General features: G+C 33.6%; 1 protein-coding gene across 14 annotated transcripts in view; it reads right to left on the bottom strand.

Annotated features, from left to right (window-relative positions):
* Positions 1 to 18,505, bottom strand: part of BAZ2B (bromodomain adjacent to zinc finger domain 2B) — a 386,499-nt gene that overhangs the window by 72,827 nt on the left and 295,167 nt on the right. For 11 of the 14 annotated variants that reach the window (XM_035007948.1, XM_035007952.1, XM_035007946.1 and 8 more), the window contains 4 exons: positions 18,305 to 18,406; positions 6,021 to 6,231; positions 358 to 450; positions 181 to 242 (listed from right to left, as the gene is read on the bottom strand). In XM_035007948.1, coding sequence (XP_034863839.1) covers positions 181 to 242; positions 358 to 450; positions 6,021 to 6,231; positions 18,305 to 18,406 — 468 coding nt within the window. The remainder of the gene's footprint in view (positions 1 to 180; positions 243 to 357; positions 451 to 6,020; positions 6,232 to 18,304; positions 18,407 to 18,505) is intronic. The other 3 variants (XM_035007958.1, XM_035007951.1, XM_035007960.1) reach the window with 1 other exon arrangement.

Raw genomic sequence — 18,505 nt, 5'->3', positions numbered from 1 at the left:
TAAAAAGATGAGGTGAATTTTAACTAATGCGAGAGGACAGCTTTCTAAGATACATAATATTAATGTGAAATACTGTTATTTCAGAAATCAAAATGAAAATAATGTACATATATACATATACCAATAGAGCCCCAATATAACACTTGTGTTTTAAAAATCAGTTCCAATGCATAAACGTACCTGTTGTTTCATAATCTTTATTTGTTCTTTTTGCTTTCTCTTCTCCTCAGCAGCCATTATTGCTATGGTGAAAAACCAAAGCACAGATATCATCAGCAAGGGAATGAAGAGGAGAAGCTTCTTATGAATTCCCCAATACTTACTCTTCATGTTTATGTTTTCATTTAAATCACCCACCTTGTTGTTTTTTGGCTTCTTTGGCAACTCGAGCCTGTTCCTGCTTTTGAAGTTTTCTCAAAAGCTTTATTTGCGCTGCTTGTCTGGCTATTTCTGAAACACACGAAATTTCAAGGAATATTATTAACAACTTTACATAACTGCTAACCTAAGAACAATAACTGCGTGAAACTGGTATCATCATGAAAGACATAATTTTTAAGAAAATTGCCTAAGGTTAGATACCAACTGGGAGAATGGCGTGGCAGAAAATTTCCTGTCCCTTTCCCGTAGAAACTGCCAAATTATTTCACCAAATATGACCCCATATACAGGACTACACAAAAATGATACTTCTTTCAATCCTCTTCATAGAGGTCAATCTAAGTATGTTTTTTCACATTTCATGTAATCCCCACTTTGTAGGAAAATAGCTGCTGATATGCAAAAATAGTGATTTAGCTTCAGTCTTAAGAATAACAGAATATTTAAAAAGGAAAAAGAACCCCAAATCGAACAAATATAAAGCCTCTAAAACTCAGTATCTCAATCAGCTATATAAGTGGTAAAGTTTTTGAATCCAGTGACATTTTCATTTATAAAGGAGAGGATCTAAATCTCCTAAATAAAAAGAGTACAGAATGTCAGTGAGTTTCAAAGACAACCCAGTCCTCCTAAGTTTTAAGGACAAATGTACGAAACCGGGATAGACTGACATAATTAAAATGGTCCCAACTTTCATTCTTCCCTCTCTCCATGTAATTTGCAATGTGATTTTGCAGTTCCTCTCACCAAGAGGTAAAATATATTTTCTTGTCCCTTGATGCTGAGTTCAGCCATGTGATCTTTCTTGGCCAACAGGATGTTAGCAGTTGTGATGCACATAGAAGTTTGACAATATACCTGTACTCTTTCTATTTTTACTCTTGTGCCTTGCCCTTTACTATAAGGGCATGTTTGGGCTAGGCTGCTGAAGGTTGGGACACGTGGAGTCAGTTGACTTCACATATGTGAACAAGCCCAGCCCAGATCAGCAGAGCTGCCTAATTTCCCTCCAGCTGCTTCCATCTGTGCAACAATTAATACCTAGTGTTGTACATCACTGAAGTTTTGGGGTTGGCTGTTTCCCAGAATTAGTGTGGCAGTAGATAACTGATATAGAAAGCATTTAATGTCATACTTTCTTCTGCTGGCAAACTTGGTCAGAATACTTTTAACTATAAAAGTGGTGTATCATAGTATCACTCATAAAATACCGCCTTATATTAGACATTATTTTAAACTTCGTAGCAGATGAGTTTTCAGAAATCTATATATTATATTCAGTAATGAATATGATTGGCTAACACCTGAATTACTTGAGCTTTACTAATAATTTCTGCCATTTATTAAACTTCTGTATTAAATTTACATGAACTTGTTTCATCTTCATAACAATCTTATGAGCTAGGCAACATTATGCCCAGTTTATAGATAAATAACTAAGGCTCACAAAGGTTAAATAGCAAAGCCAAGATATAAACCCAGGTTCTTCTGACTTCACAGTCTATATGCTACTAGTTCTAAGAACTTTTAAGAAAAGTTGAATGCCTTGAGATTTTACATAAGAACCTAACCCTATGTCCTTGTAACAGCTGAGGTGACCTTCGTTACTATGGCTTATTTTCTACCAACAAGTCTTTAAAAAAGGAGATGGGATGTAAAGGGAATTGTTAATGAAAGATGAAATGGAAGATGCTGCTAAAATATATTTCTAATCCTCCAATAATTTTCAACACTAGGTTATAAGCATCATCAAGAATTCCTAAGCCACATAAAAAGGATCTTCTGTTCACTAAATACCCTGGGAAATAAAAATCTATAAACGAGGTTGCAGAATCAGCAAACTCCAATAATAATACACCTGAAGGATACTGTTCTCACCTATGATAGTACCAGATGACTATTTTTCTAACACGAAAGAACTGAAAGCTTTCACTGAACTCTACTATGAAGATCTAAGTCTACCTTAAAATACAAAGATGTGTCAAGTGGTTAAAGAGAAATGTGTCCTAGAAAATGTGGCATAGGTGTGATCTTTTGTTTCAAGCTAAACTGATGGTCTCAAACAGAAGTCTGGCTTATAATAAAGAAATGCTATATTTAGGTGTGTATTTGTGTAAGAAAGTATTGGCCAACTTCAAGGCCCACACAAGTACACAGTAATTTTTATTTTTAAACCCTTAGGACAGAAAACCATTAAGAAGTTCAACCCAGGGGCGCCTGGGTGGCTCAGTTGTTAAGCGTCTGCCTTCGGCTCAGGTCATGATCCCAGAGTCCTGGGATCGAGCCCCGCATCAGGCTCCCTGCTCAGCCAGGAGCCTGCTTCTCCCTCTCCCACTCCCCCTGCTTGTGTTCCCTCTCTGGCTGTCTTTCTCTCTGTCAAATAAATAAAACCTTAAAAAAAAAAAAAAAAGAAGTTCAACCCATATCTTTTTACTTTAGGAAGGAAGGTAAAATTCTTAATAATCATTAAAAATTCACATAGCTTAAACTTTACATTATGAGTAGTTGGAAAATGTTTTTAAAAGTTGGAAACACTATGGAGGAAGGAGAATGAGAAGACCTAGAAAATTCACTCACGCTCTGAGAAATAAACTGCTCCCAACAGCTTCTCATTAATTTAGATTATGGTTGCTGAATACATTATCTATTATAACTGACTTTTGAAATATCAATTTTGAAAATATCTGTTATGGATTAAGAAATTACCTATTTAAATTTTAAAGATAAAAGTTTATTTTTGAAATAGTTTACACACACGATTAGGGATATTTTAGATATACCACACTTCTTTGATACTAAGGTGCATTTTTAAATATAGTCTAAAATCAGAATGTGTCTGACAATCGGCAGCACTTCTCTTTCTTTGTGTACATCTTAAACTAATGGTGCATTGCAATGACTATAGCATCTCAGGTTCTATGATATATGGAATGGAGAGGTACTATCTGATATCTTAGAAAATTTAAGGTACTAATGGTATTGGCAAGTTTATTAGGTTAAAAATCTTTTTCATATTGAAACCCTCTCAGATTCTTACATTTATTCTCTTGAGAAATTAGGGAGCTCTCATTTCATAATGCTTGGATGTACAAAGTTTGCATTTATTTTACCGTTCTGAACTTTTCTTCAAATTAAGTCTAGTTTTTCAGTCTAGTTGAGGCCTAGTAGAATAATAATATATAACAGAAACTGCTAGAATCCCCTCAGATAACCCCCTCAAACTGTTAATGTAGAAGCCTTTGAGAAGTAAAAGCGGTGATAAAATGATTCATTCCTTTCTTCCCAAGAAAAAACATGCATATTTTACCATATATGCTTCTAAATATTAATAATAATTATTTATTTACTGTTAAATATTTAACATTTATATACTTGTTGAGAAAAAAACATATATACATTATCAGGTCAAAGGTAACAGAACTTGCAAAATGCAACATAACACAACAAGGGAGACCTATGTAACGGAATACAAACCAAATTGAAATCTAGAGGGAGAAAAACCTTTGGGTAAAAGTTAAGTAATTAGCTTCTGTATTGTTAAAAATAAAATTTAATTAATTTTGCAAATATAAAGTTACCATTTTAGATACTAAGTATTAATAGCATTTGTATTATATATGCATGATATGCATGAAGAGCCCATGCTTTGGGTATCAGTTAATTTTAAGCTTTCTTATTTTAGGCAAACAATGTATACTCATCACTATTATACATTCATCAGAAGAGTCAGTGGATTATTGACAATATTAATTTTAAAACTCATCATTTATGGCTATATCTGTTAATAACTTTTTTTCAGCCTTCACTAGTAACTAGTCAGGGGAGATGAAAGTCTTAACAGAAACCAAATAAAATAACATAAAAATTTCACAAATGGCCTGCCTGGCTGGCTCAGTTGGAAGAGCACGCAACTCTTGATCTTGGGGTTGTGAGTTTGAGCCCCATGTTGGGTGAGAGATCACTTAAATTAATAAATAAATAAGCTAAAAAAAATTTCACTAACATACTATGGCAGAGAAAAATTTTATATGACATTAAGTTATATGCCAGGCAGTTAATTTACATGCTATTAGTGGAAGTATGAATTAGTACAACTTTTTTGGAGACAATGTTTGCCTGCTATCTACCAAAATTGAAAATGCACATACACTTTGATTCAAAGATTCTATCTCTACAATTTTATACTATGGATAGCCATACCCATAGAAGGATATGAATAAATGTGTAATATCGGTTTACTGCAGGACTGTTTGTGATAGCAAAGATTGGGAAACAGCTCAAATAGTCATCACAAAAGACTGATTAAATGAAGTATGGCAGAGCCATACATGGTGCATCACTTACTATTCAGCTATTAAATGTGTTAGGTTAATTTTTAAGTGCAGATACAGAAAGAAGTTCAAGATAAATTAAGTGGAAAAAAGCGAGCTGAATAGGATGTACAATATAAGTTCATTTATTTATTTTAGAAGTGAAAAAGGATATAGATATATAATACAACATATTATACATGTGTATGTATACATATATGGTATCATATGACTGTATGTGTGTATATAGGAGTATGTGTACACATTTCTGGATAGATTTACAAAAAACTATTAATAATGATACCACTTATGAGTGTCTTTTATTTTAAAGTGAGTGAGAATGAGTGTCTCTTTATTGTGAAGCATTCTGTTCTATGAGTTTTTGTTGTGGGTGCCTGTTTTATAATAAAAACAAAGCAGCAATAAAGAAGTCAATATTATGACGGTATTTACAATAAACAGAAATAAGTCAAGCTTTTTCTCCAGAAAAAAACCATGAGAAGTAAAATCCTATTAGTCTTTTAAGTCTGTTTTTATTCTTAAACCTTTATTTTATATTGATATATATGTTTCCATATATGCTTGTGACTGTAAGACACCAATGTACAGCCTTAAGAGGCTTCACATTTATAACTGGTAACTCCTAACAGAACTGCTTTATTTTCGTCAGCTTTCTCTGTGTCAGACATAGCATGGGAACTTCATGTTGATAATTTATGTGTAGTTTGGAGTTACAACACATTTGAGGTTATTATGAGCACTTTGTGCTTGATAAGTAACACTTTCTAGTGATCTTAAGTACTTTTTGATTTAAATCTATTAGTTGGCCATTTTGAAAATATGTGTGATATATCCAGACTACAGAAGAACTCAAACTAAAAAGACTGGGGTTACTTACCAGTAATTGGAGTTCTCTAACTGAAAATTTACTCCACAGATCCACATATTTTGGAGTTATTCCCTTGTACCACCTCAAGGAATCGGGAGCTGTTAAAATGAGAATTTCCAGAATGTTGGCACAACCTTAAGGCATGTGCCAAGTGCTGGTTGATTCCCTTTCTGTGCAAGCCTTAAAAGCTTATCCCCCACCTTTTGTAGTTCTAAACACATAGGGTATAATGTGTTTATGAGTATGGCTCTTGAAAGGAGCTTACCTAATCAAAGAACTCCAGTTACCAGTGGGATTTTATTTTCTCATTTTTATTCTAACAGAAATATCTACTTTTAGAAAGTGAGAGCAGTATCAATCATTCATAAGTCAAAAACATAAGAGATACATAGACTTTTTTAGTATGATTATTACAGTGTTGTATATATGATATTTCCTACCTTGAGCTTGCAATTTCCTTAGCAGTTTGGCATCTGTGTTATCTAGAAACTCAGCACTTCCCACATTTGGAGGTCGACCCTTCCGACGTCTCATCCTGGATTCCTCTCTCGCTCGTTGTCTATCTGGATTTGGTGGTCTTCCTCTACGGCCTTCCATTGCCCTGATACGGGGAATGACATCCTCTTCTTTCAAAAGACACCACTGCATTCCCTTTTAATTAACATTTTATAGAAATAATATATTAGAAACAAAATAAACACAAGTGATCAACAGATCAGAAAATTCTAGGTCAATTCAGATATTTTGAAATTTATAAAAGCTAGTACAAACCTTAGGAATTTTATTTTTTAAATTAAATTTATAATTATTCATTGCCTTTGGCATATCTTTGGTATTCTTACTTTAATGACTTCAACTTTAAATACATAGAGAGATCTATATCTATAAACATATTTATAAACATATGTATCTATAAACACAGAGATATATCAATCACCATTTCTGAACTGTAATGACCATAAAGTTGGCAGATATTTGAAAATATTAGTTGTGTGATGACAACCTTATAGACTGTTTTCATGTGTTATCAGTTCAACCAATCATGAAGCTATCCAAATAACAGAAGGAAGTTTCTCTTTATAGAAATATAATAGCTAATAAATCAAGGAATAAGTTAGAATATCAACATTTGTGCAATACTTGATGAATTCATGGATCTAAGCATTGAACTTGAATGGTTGGCAATCACCAGAAATAGAGACAACTTGACAGACATCAGCCTCCTGATGGAGGTTCACTCCATCACCTATAAATTAATCTTGCCCCCCAACCAAATAAATCAAGCCTATATTTGATTAAGTCTGGACCTATTTACTATGATTTTATAGGAAAAATAGGATAAAACGTGTATGTTAAACTACACAGCAAAATCCAGTCTGTAGGAAATTCTACAAATTACCCAGTTTCTTCAACAAGTAAATTTTAAGAAGTTAAAAAAAAAAAAAGGAACTGTAAGAAGTATAAAGGAGCTTTAAAAGATGTATCAAATACATTTTATCTAGATATTGATTCAAATAAACTTCAGATAATTATGGTAACTAAGGAACAACTGAAACTGTGAACAATGCCCAACATTTGATGATATCCAGAAATTATCATTTTAAAGTGTGATAATGGTACTCTTGTAGAAAACAAGAGTCCTTATCTTCTAGAGATACACATTGAAAATTTACAGATGAAATAAGATGTGTTAGATTTGCTTTAGCAAATTATGGAAGAGTAGAAGTAGATGGAGGCATAAAACAATTGGCCATATGATAATTTCTAAAGCTGATGATGGGGTACGTGGTATATATTATATACTTGAGATTTCTAATTGTAAGTCCCCCAACAGACACACCTACACCAGCATAATGCTAGTGCATTATAGGAATAATCCTGCTCAGTGCATAGATATAATCTGAGTCTGGTTTTTATTATCCTCCACATGTCCAACAAAACAAATACACTTATTTATTGTCCTTAGTAATACGTTCAGATACAAGAAGGGCATCCTTTTAAAGTAATCCGTCTAAAATAATTGTTTTATTATTTCTTTTTTTATTATGTTATGTTAATCACCATACATTACATCATTAGTTTTTGATGTAGTGTTCCATGATTGTTTGCGTATAACACCCAGTGCTCCATGCAGTACACGCCCTCCTTAATACCCATCACCAGGCTAACCCATCCCCCCCCCCAGAACCCTCAGTTTGTTTCTCAGAGTCCATAGTCTCTCATGGTTCATCTCCCCCTCCGATTTCCCCCCCTTCATTCTTCCTTTTTTTAAGAGAATTCCTTTAGTATGAAGGTTAAGGCTTCTTAAAATATGCTTTTTTCTCAAAAGAATCTTAAACTAGGAATTTAGCTTGAACAACTGTAGGCAATTCTGCAACCAAAAATAATAAAAAGTTCTTGAGTTACATTTTATGCCATGATTCCTAACCTGGGGCCAGGAGTCTATGAATATTTCATTCAATGGGTACTAAAAATACAAATACTACTCTTGCTACCATAACGGATGATAGTTACTTCCTACGTTTAGAGCACTGTGTTTGTTCCAGGCATTTTCAATACATTATATACTTTAATCTTCATAACAACTCTAACCAATAAGGTGAGTTTTATTGTTCCTACATTTCAACTGAGGGAATTCAGACCCAGTAAGGTTAAATAATTTCCTGAGGTACAGAGGCAACAAGGAACAGAACTCTATTTCGAAATTGGGACTAACTCTAAAACCTGTGGTCTTAACCACTACATATTTGTTGTTGATTGTTACCAAGATGTTTTTATGCTTGATAAGTGACTGATCACAATATTCAGCCATGAAAGCATGTCACAGCAAGACTGTGTGAAAAAACCTAATGCATATAGTCTATATTTATATGTTTAAAATAATATCTGTACTAACTCTTTTCAGTAACTCTCATGTGAAAAATAATTTTAAAAGTTAATTATGAAGAAAGTAAAAATTTTTTCCTGAGATTTCAAAGGAATAGGAACAATACTTCTACTAACTGCATTTTTATGCCACAAGCCACTAAGAAGGAAGCCATCAAAACAATTTTATGAAACAGAGAAAGACATGTATCATATGATCTCACTGATATGAGGAATTCTTAATTGTAGGAAACAAACTGAGGGTTGCTGGAGTGGGTGGTGGGGTGGGAGGGATGGGGTGACTGGGTGATAGACACTGGGGAGGGTATGTGCTCTGGTAAGCGCTGTGAATTGTGCAAGACTGTTGAATCTCAGATCTGTACCTCTGAAACAAATAATGTAATATATGTTAAGGAAAAAGAAAAGAAGAAGAAGAAGAAGGTAGCAGGAGGGGAAGAATGAAGCGGGGGAAATCGGAGGGGTAGATGAACCATGAGAGACGATGGACTCTGAAAAACAAACTGAGGGTTCTAGAGGGGAGGGGGGTGGCAGGATGGGTTAGCCTGGTGGTGGGTATTGAGGAGGGCACATTCTGCATGGAGCACTGGGTGTTATGCACAAACAATGAATCATGGAACACTTCATCTAAAACTAATGATGTAATGTATGGGGATTAACATAAGAATAAAAAAAAAAGAGAGAGTAAAAACAATTTTATGTTCACCAGTATAGGAAGCTTTTGATTAGTTTAGGTTTTCATTTTTCTATTATGCTCTTAGGCACCAAGCAGCATGCATCACATAAATTGAAAAATATAAAAGTGACATTCGTGACACTTGGAGTAGGAGAGACTAATAAAAGAGTATGTAAAGGAATGTGCATTTAGTTTTTAAAGTATCTCATTAATAATAAAGTCAACTTTAGCCAAGATTTAAAGGGTTTTATCAATTTATCTTTTTTATCCAGTTACAATCTTTTTTTTTTTTTAATCCAGTTACAATTTTTAAATAGTTGTTTTATTCAGCTAGGAAAATATACCTGTGTCAAAAAAGGAATAGATTATTTTGGTGCCCAAAATTTGCCAGACAAATATAGTGACATTACCATTTACATTTTTGCCCTTGGCATTTATAAAGTAAATACTTGCCAAGGGAATTGCATATATTGTGCTACATATATAGTCTTCTGACTCCTGGATTTTAGAAAATGAGAAATGGACTGCTAGGAAAATTGGAAGCTTAAATTACAGCTTTAATTCACTGAGTAGTCAAAATAATTGTGAAGGGGAGAAAAATGTAGTTTTCTCAATAAGCTTTTCCTCAGAAAAAACAAATATAATTTATATCACTTGATTCATATGCTATAAGCTTTTTTGTCAATCAGAAATTATGCATCAAAAGAGAGTTAGCTTATTATTTTTTCTTAATTTCTAAGACTAAGATAGTAAATGGTTCCTGAAAATTGTCTTTCTTAACTAAGATTTGAAAGATGAGGACAAAAAGAAAATAGATGATAAACATGATGGACATGGTGACAGATCAGGTCATTTTACCATTATAATTCTGCTTTCAAAAGTTACTAATTTCAATCTTTAGCAATAACACCTTCATTTCTATATATACTACAGAGAGAAGAAAAAAAGATTTATGTTTTATTTCAGAAGACTGAACAGAATAATTAACATAAGTAAATAAGTACACCATATAATATACACTTCAATGCACTATAAAAGTGCAATATAAGACTGTCATGTATTATAAAAAGTTTCCACTACTTAAACATTTGTTGAGACACCTACTTTGTACAAGGCATAGCAGTGTCTAAAGGTAAATGAGAATCTTCTCCCCCGAAAGGACCAACATTTTTAACTTGGGACAGCACGCATTCCAATGCAGGTAATTCAAGGACCACATGCCAAGTAGTCATAAATTTGAAAAAGAGTTTAGAGGTTGGGACAAAAGGTTGTCTGAATTGTCCACTTAAAAAATAATGATGGTCTGAATTAGGGCTTGAGAATTAGAGCTGGAAAGGAAGGTGAACACATTGGTCTTTTAGGAGGGAGAACTACCTGGATGTGAAGGAGAGAAGTCTGAATGGAGACCAGAAAGGTGATTTAAGTTTGAAGTGATCTCTAGATAATACGGAAAAGGGAAATGGTAGTGATATTTTCTTCCCAAAGTGAAGATACAGGATGGAAAAATACTTCAGAAAACGTACGAATAAAACTTCTTACTCTCAGGTATTTTATACCTTAAGCACTAACTAGAACTTTAAAAAATATATCCAAAATCTATAAAGAACTTATCAAACTCAACACCCAAAGAACAACGAATCCATCAAGAAATGGGCAGAAGACATGAACAGACATTTTTCCAAAGAAGACATCCAAATGGCCAACAGACACGTGAAAAAGTGCTCAACATCACTCGGCATCAGGAAAATCCAAATCAAAAGCTCAATGAGATACCACCTCACACCAGTCAGAATGGCTTAAATTAACAAGTCAGGAAAAGACAGATGTTGGCGAGGATGCGGAGAAAGGGGAACCCTCCTACACTGTTGGTGGGAATGAAAGCTGGTGCAACCACTGGCAAACAGTATGGAGGTTCCTCAAAAAGTTGAAAATAGAGCTACCCTATGACCCAGCAATTGCACTACTGGGTATTTATCTCAAAGATACAAATGTAGTGATCTGAAGGGGTACATGCACCCCAATGTTTATAGCAGCAATGTCCACAATAGCCAAACTATGGAAAGAGCCAAGATGTCCTTCAACAGATGAATGGATAAAGAAGATGTGGTGTATATATACAATGGAACATTATGCAGCCATCAAAAAAACCGAAATCTTGCCATTTGCAATGATGTGGATGGAACTAGAGGGTATTATGCTAAGCGAAAATAAGTCAATCAGAGAAAGACATGTATCATATGATCTCACTGACAGAAGGAATTCTGAATCTCAGGAAACAAACTGAGGGTTGCTGGAGTGGTGGGGGGTGGGAGGGATGGGGTGGCTGGGTGATAGACATTGGGGAGGGTATGTGCTATGGTGAGTGCTGTGAATTGTGTAAGACTGATGAATCACAGACCTGTACCTCTGAAACAAATAATACATTATATGTTAAAAAAAAAAGAAGAAGAAGAAGATAGTAGGAAGGGAAGAATGAAGGGGGGGATATCGGAGGGGGAGACGAACCATGAGAGACTATGGACTCTGAGAAACAAACTGAGGGTTCTAGAGGGGAGGGGGGTGGAGGGATGGGTTAGCCTGGTGATGGGTATTAAAGAGGCCACGTATTGAATGGAGCACTGAGTGTTATACGCAAACAATGAATCATGGAACATTACATCAAAAACTAATGATGTATGTATGGTGATTAACATAACATAATAAAATAAAAACAAATTCAAATGAATAATTTTAAAATATTTTCTATATTTAGAAATTCAAAAATTATATGAAATTTAATTTAAATATGATTTGTATTTCAACATTTCTATTATTCTTCATAAATGGTACTCTAAAGTATAGTTGAACATCTCATGAGCAATTGGCCTGTTTTCACTTTATCTTACAGACATTGAATTGTCTACCTAGGATCCTACATTTTACTGACAGCTAAGTCCATATGTGATTTGCCAGCAACATGTTCAGGTTTTAATGAAATGTATTCTCAGTCTCATTCTTGCTTTAATTTGATATCATAGCTTGTCTTTATTTTTCTTTTGTTGATTCCATTTTGTTTGATTTTATATACTTGTAGGCTGATTTATTTTGGGATTTAGTAAAGGGTATATAAGTAAAAGAAGTAAACCAGTCCACCAAAAGTCAATTCATTGAGTAATCTATTTGCCAAATTACTGAGTTTTTGTTTTTGTTTTTTAAGTTGAGTATCACCAAGACTTTGCTGTAGCCATTTCAGCATGGATTTGCAGTCCTGGGCCATTAAGTGTCAATTCCCATGTTAATACTTGAGATGTCTAATACTTTTCCAATGCTCAATGTTATGTAAGTGAATGGAGGAACTTTACTCATATTTTTCCAGATTGGGACCTGTTTCTCTATCCCAGTCCTTGCCTCTGGTAGTAAAACAGCTGAGGTGAATTATTTTAAATCTGGATTAAGATATTTGGTCTGATAATTTTAGATCTGTTAGTCATTTGGTGAATTGGTCATTTACCCAATTGATTTCTGGCTAAATAATTTTCAGTAAATTTAACCACAGTTCAAGTAAACAAAACTGATTTTTTTCACCACCTTTTCTTTATAGGTATGCTTTCATAATCCTTTACTTCCTAAAAATTAATTAAAAAGCTTTTTGAATGTTATAACTAAGAGGGAATTGATCTTAAAGACCTCCTATGATATATATCCTTCACATTAGAGATGAGGAAATTAAGGCCTAGAAAAGTAGGCCTCAGCTTTTCAAAGTAACATAGGATGCTGAGTTACCCCGCCAGGAATCTAAGAAAAATTTTAGGGCACAAACAACATGAGGGTATCAAATATTTTTGACAGAACTTTCCATTTTAAGAAAAACATTAAAGTTAATATCATGAGAAAAATCAAAATTTTGTTGAATTTCCTTAATGCCTATTTCATATTTTAGCATTATATCTATCTTTAGTTACTTTACAGTGCAGAGATAGGTAGTGAGAGCTTTATGTACCACGAACTTTACAGCATTAGGGATTCTTAATCTACTGTAATCATATAGTTTATTATCATACTGAATAGCATTTCAAATATGTGAAAGAGTAAGATTATCTATGCTGGGGAGATGGGCGTCACCTACTAAAAAGCACTGAGAAAGATGTGGTTTGATACAATTATTCCACAATGCTGGCCATTCTTTCTAGTTACTCACAGTAGGTTACCCTCTAAGAGCCATGACCTTCAAATACCTCTTTAGCTCCACACTTGGATTCATACAGTTGGCCTCCTAGTAGAGGCCCTTGCCTAGCCATCAAAAATCCTACCTGGTAGATTAGTGACATAAATTTTCAGTATTTTAGATTTCTGGTACTGATCTTTCATGTTCTCAGTGTCCATATATGCCCACAGCTATGTTGCATTAGGTGTGACAGTTAACAGCAGAGTTGAATTAGAACCCTGGTTGTTGACTCCCAATCTTTTGTTCTTTACTTATATGAAATAATTAGCAGCATTACAATCTTGCCAGAGACTGTGTGTTGTCTGCTTTATTGTGAAGTTTCCGATATTCCTTACTAACAAAATCCTGATTTTCGCTGGACAGCATTGTGCTCAGTGTTTTATCTTCTCTAAGCCAGTGATCCTAACTCTTATGTCTTTTGTACTCTTCAGTTTCTCTACAAACACTAGTTTTGTTTTTTCAAAGCTAGGCTTTCAAGTTCATTTCTGTAGTTTTGAAATGTGTTCAGTTTTCTTTATGGAAAATGCCTTTAGGGAAAAGGCCATGAGAATGGCCTTTAAAAAGAAAAAAAATCTTTTTAAAAAACATACATCTCAAATAGAAAAGGCAGCATTTTCTAAGTCACTTCTAACTTGGTCCTTCTTTGCATCCTTCCTTTTCTTTGTTTTTCTACCCTGAATACAGTAAACGTTCATTAGTCTATGCTTATGAACGTACTGGTTGAAAAAATAAACATAATTATTACATTTATGATTAAATGTTTTCTTCTCTACAATTCACAAACATACTTTTCAAAGTAGACGATCATATATTTCAAAATAATCTTTGTCATTAATAATTTATCTTGAAGCCTTCATATATTCCTAATAAAACTGTGGAAACCTTTTAACCTAAATATCTTATTTAGGTAAATAAAAATAACCTCATTTTATATTTACCAAAATATGTCGAGCTCATCCTTATTATTATTCTGACACCCAAAACCAAAATAAAATGAAAACAACAATAAACATTAGGTTTAACAAGTTCTTTATAATGTGATGAAGCAGAAGTCTGTAAGGAATCTATTTACCTTAAACTCTTTTCAAAGGAGTTTCACTGGCTGAAATAGTTAACAGAATTTCATTACAAGGTAGCCAGCCCGTAAAGCATGGCCTTGTAAGAGGGTTCATTTTGTTCCATGAAGCCTATTATCCCTAAAATCATGGTTTTTATAGAAGCCTGTAGGAAGTGATTGGCATGTAAGTATCAGAAGACACTGACAAGTAGCTGATTCTACAAATCTCTTACCACATTTGTAGACTGAAATAAATAACACTGATAATGAATAGATTAAAGTGCCCCCCCATTTCTTGTGTCAACTCTATTTACTTTAATTAAGGACTTTTCTTTCTTACATTTTGAAAGCAATCATTAGATTGTTGTCTATTTACTTAAATTTCAATAAATATAAGCTCTCATACCTCTCCTCATATTGTATTATATGCACAGTGAGTCAATATTTTCAAATGTTTGCTGTTAATAAATATATGTATAATCTATCTTAAGCTCAGAAATACCTTGACTGAAAAATAACTTAAATAACCATGGTTCTCTATTGCAGACTAGAATTATCTTCTAGTAGAAATTATCATTTCCTAAATTTTATTTATAAAACATAGAGCTTTGCAATACCACTGCTGAAATTTTTGAAATGCCTTGAATAAAATGAGAACTTACAGAACTAATATTGGTTATTTTTGATAACTTTATGAGAAAAAAGAAAAATATGATGGATAAATTATATTTTCCAATGCAAATAGTTTATTAGGAAAGTGACTAAGAATAGTAACAAATCTGCAAATACAGCATTTCATTTGCTAACAAACATCCAAAAAAGATAAATGAAGCTTGGAAAACTGTAGCAGTAATATTCCAAGTCATTAGGTACAACCCTCCATGCATTTGGAAAACTGAATGCTTACCTTTATTAGAAGGGGTAGAAGTATTTATTTTTTAATATAAAATTGTTTTTCACTTTGTATGTAATACAAGCAAATTTTAGAAAATGTGAAACTTGCAAAAAGTAGAAAGAAAAAAAAAATGATCCACTGTACCACCAACCATTACATCTATCATTAAAATCTTGACACATTTTCTCCCAATCCTTCAATATGCAGTTTTGTTTTTCAGTATCTATATAGTCATCATTCCCATTCTGCAACTTGTATAAAGGCAGACATACTGTAAACACACACAGATCATTTCTGCATAGTACCAGTGGCTTGGCCAAACTATATTTTACATCTTCTACAAAATTTAGGCCACTCAAATTATCACACATTATAGTTACTCTAACAAAAATATATAATCTTTGTTCATTTTCATAGAAAATTATTACATAATTATATACATTTCTAATTAACTATATGCTTATACATATTCATCATATAACATATGGAAATGTAAATGGTTCTACAATTATATGTACTATATGCATTTCTAATTCACTGAACTTTTTTTGGATTACTTACCTTTAATTGTTGTTCTCTCAAAGTATCCTGAAACAAATCCAACTTACTAATTTTTTTAACTGACAGAAGTGCTCTCAAAATTGCTAGTATTTTCCCTTAGCAGTCGGCCAAAATGTTGGCAGCTTCACATATTCTGAATTTAGTAATTCATCATATTTCCTTGATGAATTGATCTCTCAACAAAGCAATACACATTTGGAAACACTGACATGTTTAATAAAAAGTGAATGGATGTCAAAGAACATCTTATTCTGCCTAATGTGGCTTTATAGATTAAGTCTAATTGTCACTGATACAAAACTAAAAATCCTTTATGTATTGAACAGCAATTAGCTTTCCTCTCAGAACAACAATCTATTCAACTTAAACACATAAGGATATCTTTGTCATAAATAAGACAAGTAAGGATTTGATACCATGAGCCAAAAGATTAAAAAATGATTAGGATTTTTAAATAAGATTATTATGGTTTTCTACTATTTTTTGTGATAAGAAACTGATCCAGTACATATGGAAGTGGGTATAATAACAATAAAATTCTGAGGATCTGTTTGGTAACAGATTTAGTCTAAGTTTAAACTTTTTTTTTAAATAAATCTTTATTTAAAAAAATTTTTTTTTAAAGATTTTCTCTATTTATTGAGAGACAGAGAGTGAGAGCAAGAGAGCATGAGCGGGGAGAGAGGCAAATGGAGAGCGAGAAGTCGACTCCCTACTGAGCAGGGAGCCCAACACGCGTCTCAATCCCAGGACCCTGGGATCATGACCTGAGTCAAAGGCAGATGCTTAACCAACTGAGCCACCCAGGGCCCCTAAACATTTTTTAAGTTTAAAAAATAAAAAGAGAAAAATCCTAGAATGAATATATATATATATATGTTAAAGATTTTATTTATTTATTTGACAGAGAGAGACACAGCAAGAGAGGGAACACAAGCAGGGGGAGCGGGAGAGGGAGAAGCAGGCTCCCCACGGAGCGGGGCTCGATCCCAGGACCCTGGGATCATGACCCGAGCGAAGGCAGACGCTTAACGACTGAGCCACCCAGGCGCCCTCTAGAATGTATTTCAATCAAGAAGCTAAGCCTCAGAGAAATATATTTTGGCATTTTAGAATTACCAGGAAAGAAACAAGCGGAACTGGATGCAACGTGTTCCTTAAAAAGTCATAGACAATAATGAAAATGGGTTAAATGATTAATGTAAAAGACTACTGTTAGAAACCCTAAGTTTTAATTATGTCTCTGCCTGGTTGAGATGGTGTGATCTTGGAAAATTCCCTTAATGTTTGAGGTCTCAAAAAAAACCTCCTGCAGAATTAGGAAGGCCTTTTTTTTTTTTTCTTTAATTATAATATTAGAGGGTAAGATAGGATGGAAGAACCTGCCTATTCACACTAGAAAATATTTATTACTGGAAAAGATTTCTTTCTGTGCCAAAAGGAAGAAAGAGTCAAGAAACAAAATATCAACTTCAGTTGGCTGAGCAATTTAAGCTTTTAAAACATTTTCATGCATATGATCTCATCTTAACCTCACCATAATCCTATGAGGCAGAAGTAAAATTATTATTGTCTTTATTTTGCAGACAAGGAAATTGAGGGAAAAGGTAGCATTATTTTGATGCTTGAAATCACAAAGTCTATTTCACAAGGTTAACAAGAATCTAGGTCTCCTCACTCCTTAACTAGGTCCTCTTTCAATGGAGCTGATAAAGTTAAAGGGAATAATAAGCATATGTAGCTGAATCCAAGTTAGAAACAAAAGCAGAACCCTAAAGGAAACGTATAGGAAATGAAGTCTCTGTGGTGGGTTCTTTGTGCTGATTGGTAAGGTGTGTACTTAACCCATAGGCAAAAAGGGAGTTGTGGTGATATTCACAGAAATGTACATAATTAAGTGAAAAATTCAATTTCCGTAAAAAGCAGAAATTTCACTCACCTAATAGTAAGGAAACGTCCCCAAACCCCAAATTATCAAACTTGTGAAAATGGCTCATGTAGCATGGCATAATCAGATGGACAAGATCCTTCCCAAAAACTAAGGCATATTTATTCCCCTTTGGACTGACTTCTAACAACATATTTTTCCTATTCAAATTAATTTACCTTTAAATTAGTTTACCTTTCAGGGAACTAATGTTTTTCTATATTTCACGGGAACATGCAGATAATTTTATACCTGTATAAACTGTAAAACTGTTGACAAAATAAATAAACAGGAAAATGTGGACTTAAAAAATTTGAAAAAGACATCTATTATGTCAAAGCTCCTTGTTACTGGAATATAGTAAATTGAGGCCTTGGTGAGTGTTAACCACAAAGTTATATGTATGGCTTATACGAATTAACTAACAAAAGGCAATGCTTCAGAGTGTAGTGAAATTTACTTCATTTAGGTTATGGTACTACTTTTTGGTTTAAAGACTATACTTTTTAAAAAGTGGATACCTGCGGTCCATCTCTGGCTTCATAGAAGTCACCCACTCTTATTTTTGCACTGAAGCTGAAATTGTCCCTTGAGATATCCATTATTCCATTTCTGCTGAGATACTGAAAAAATCACATATTTTTCCACTTAAGGTTTTAATAATTACAACCCAGCTTTGATGTAGAGCTTTCTTCAGGACACTAACGTTTTGCATATTCTAT

This window comes from Mirounga leonina, unplaced genomic scaffold (genome assembly GCF_011800145.1).
Source record: "Mirounga leonina isolate KUSES-001 unplaced genomic scaffold, KU_Mleo_1.0 Mir_151, whole genome shotgun sequence".
Taxonomy (NCBI): domain Eukaryota; kingdom Metazoa; phylum Chordata; class Mammalia; order Carnivora; family Phocidae; genus Mirounga; species Mirounga leonina.
The sequence above is the reverse complement of the archived record's forward strand: the minus strand, read 5'-3'. Positions and strand labels throughout refer to the sequence as shown.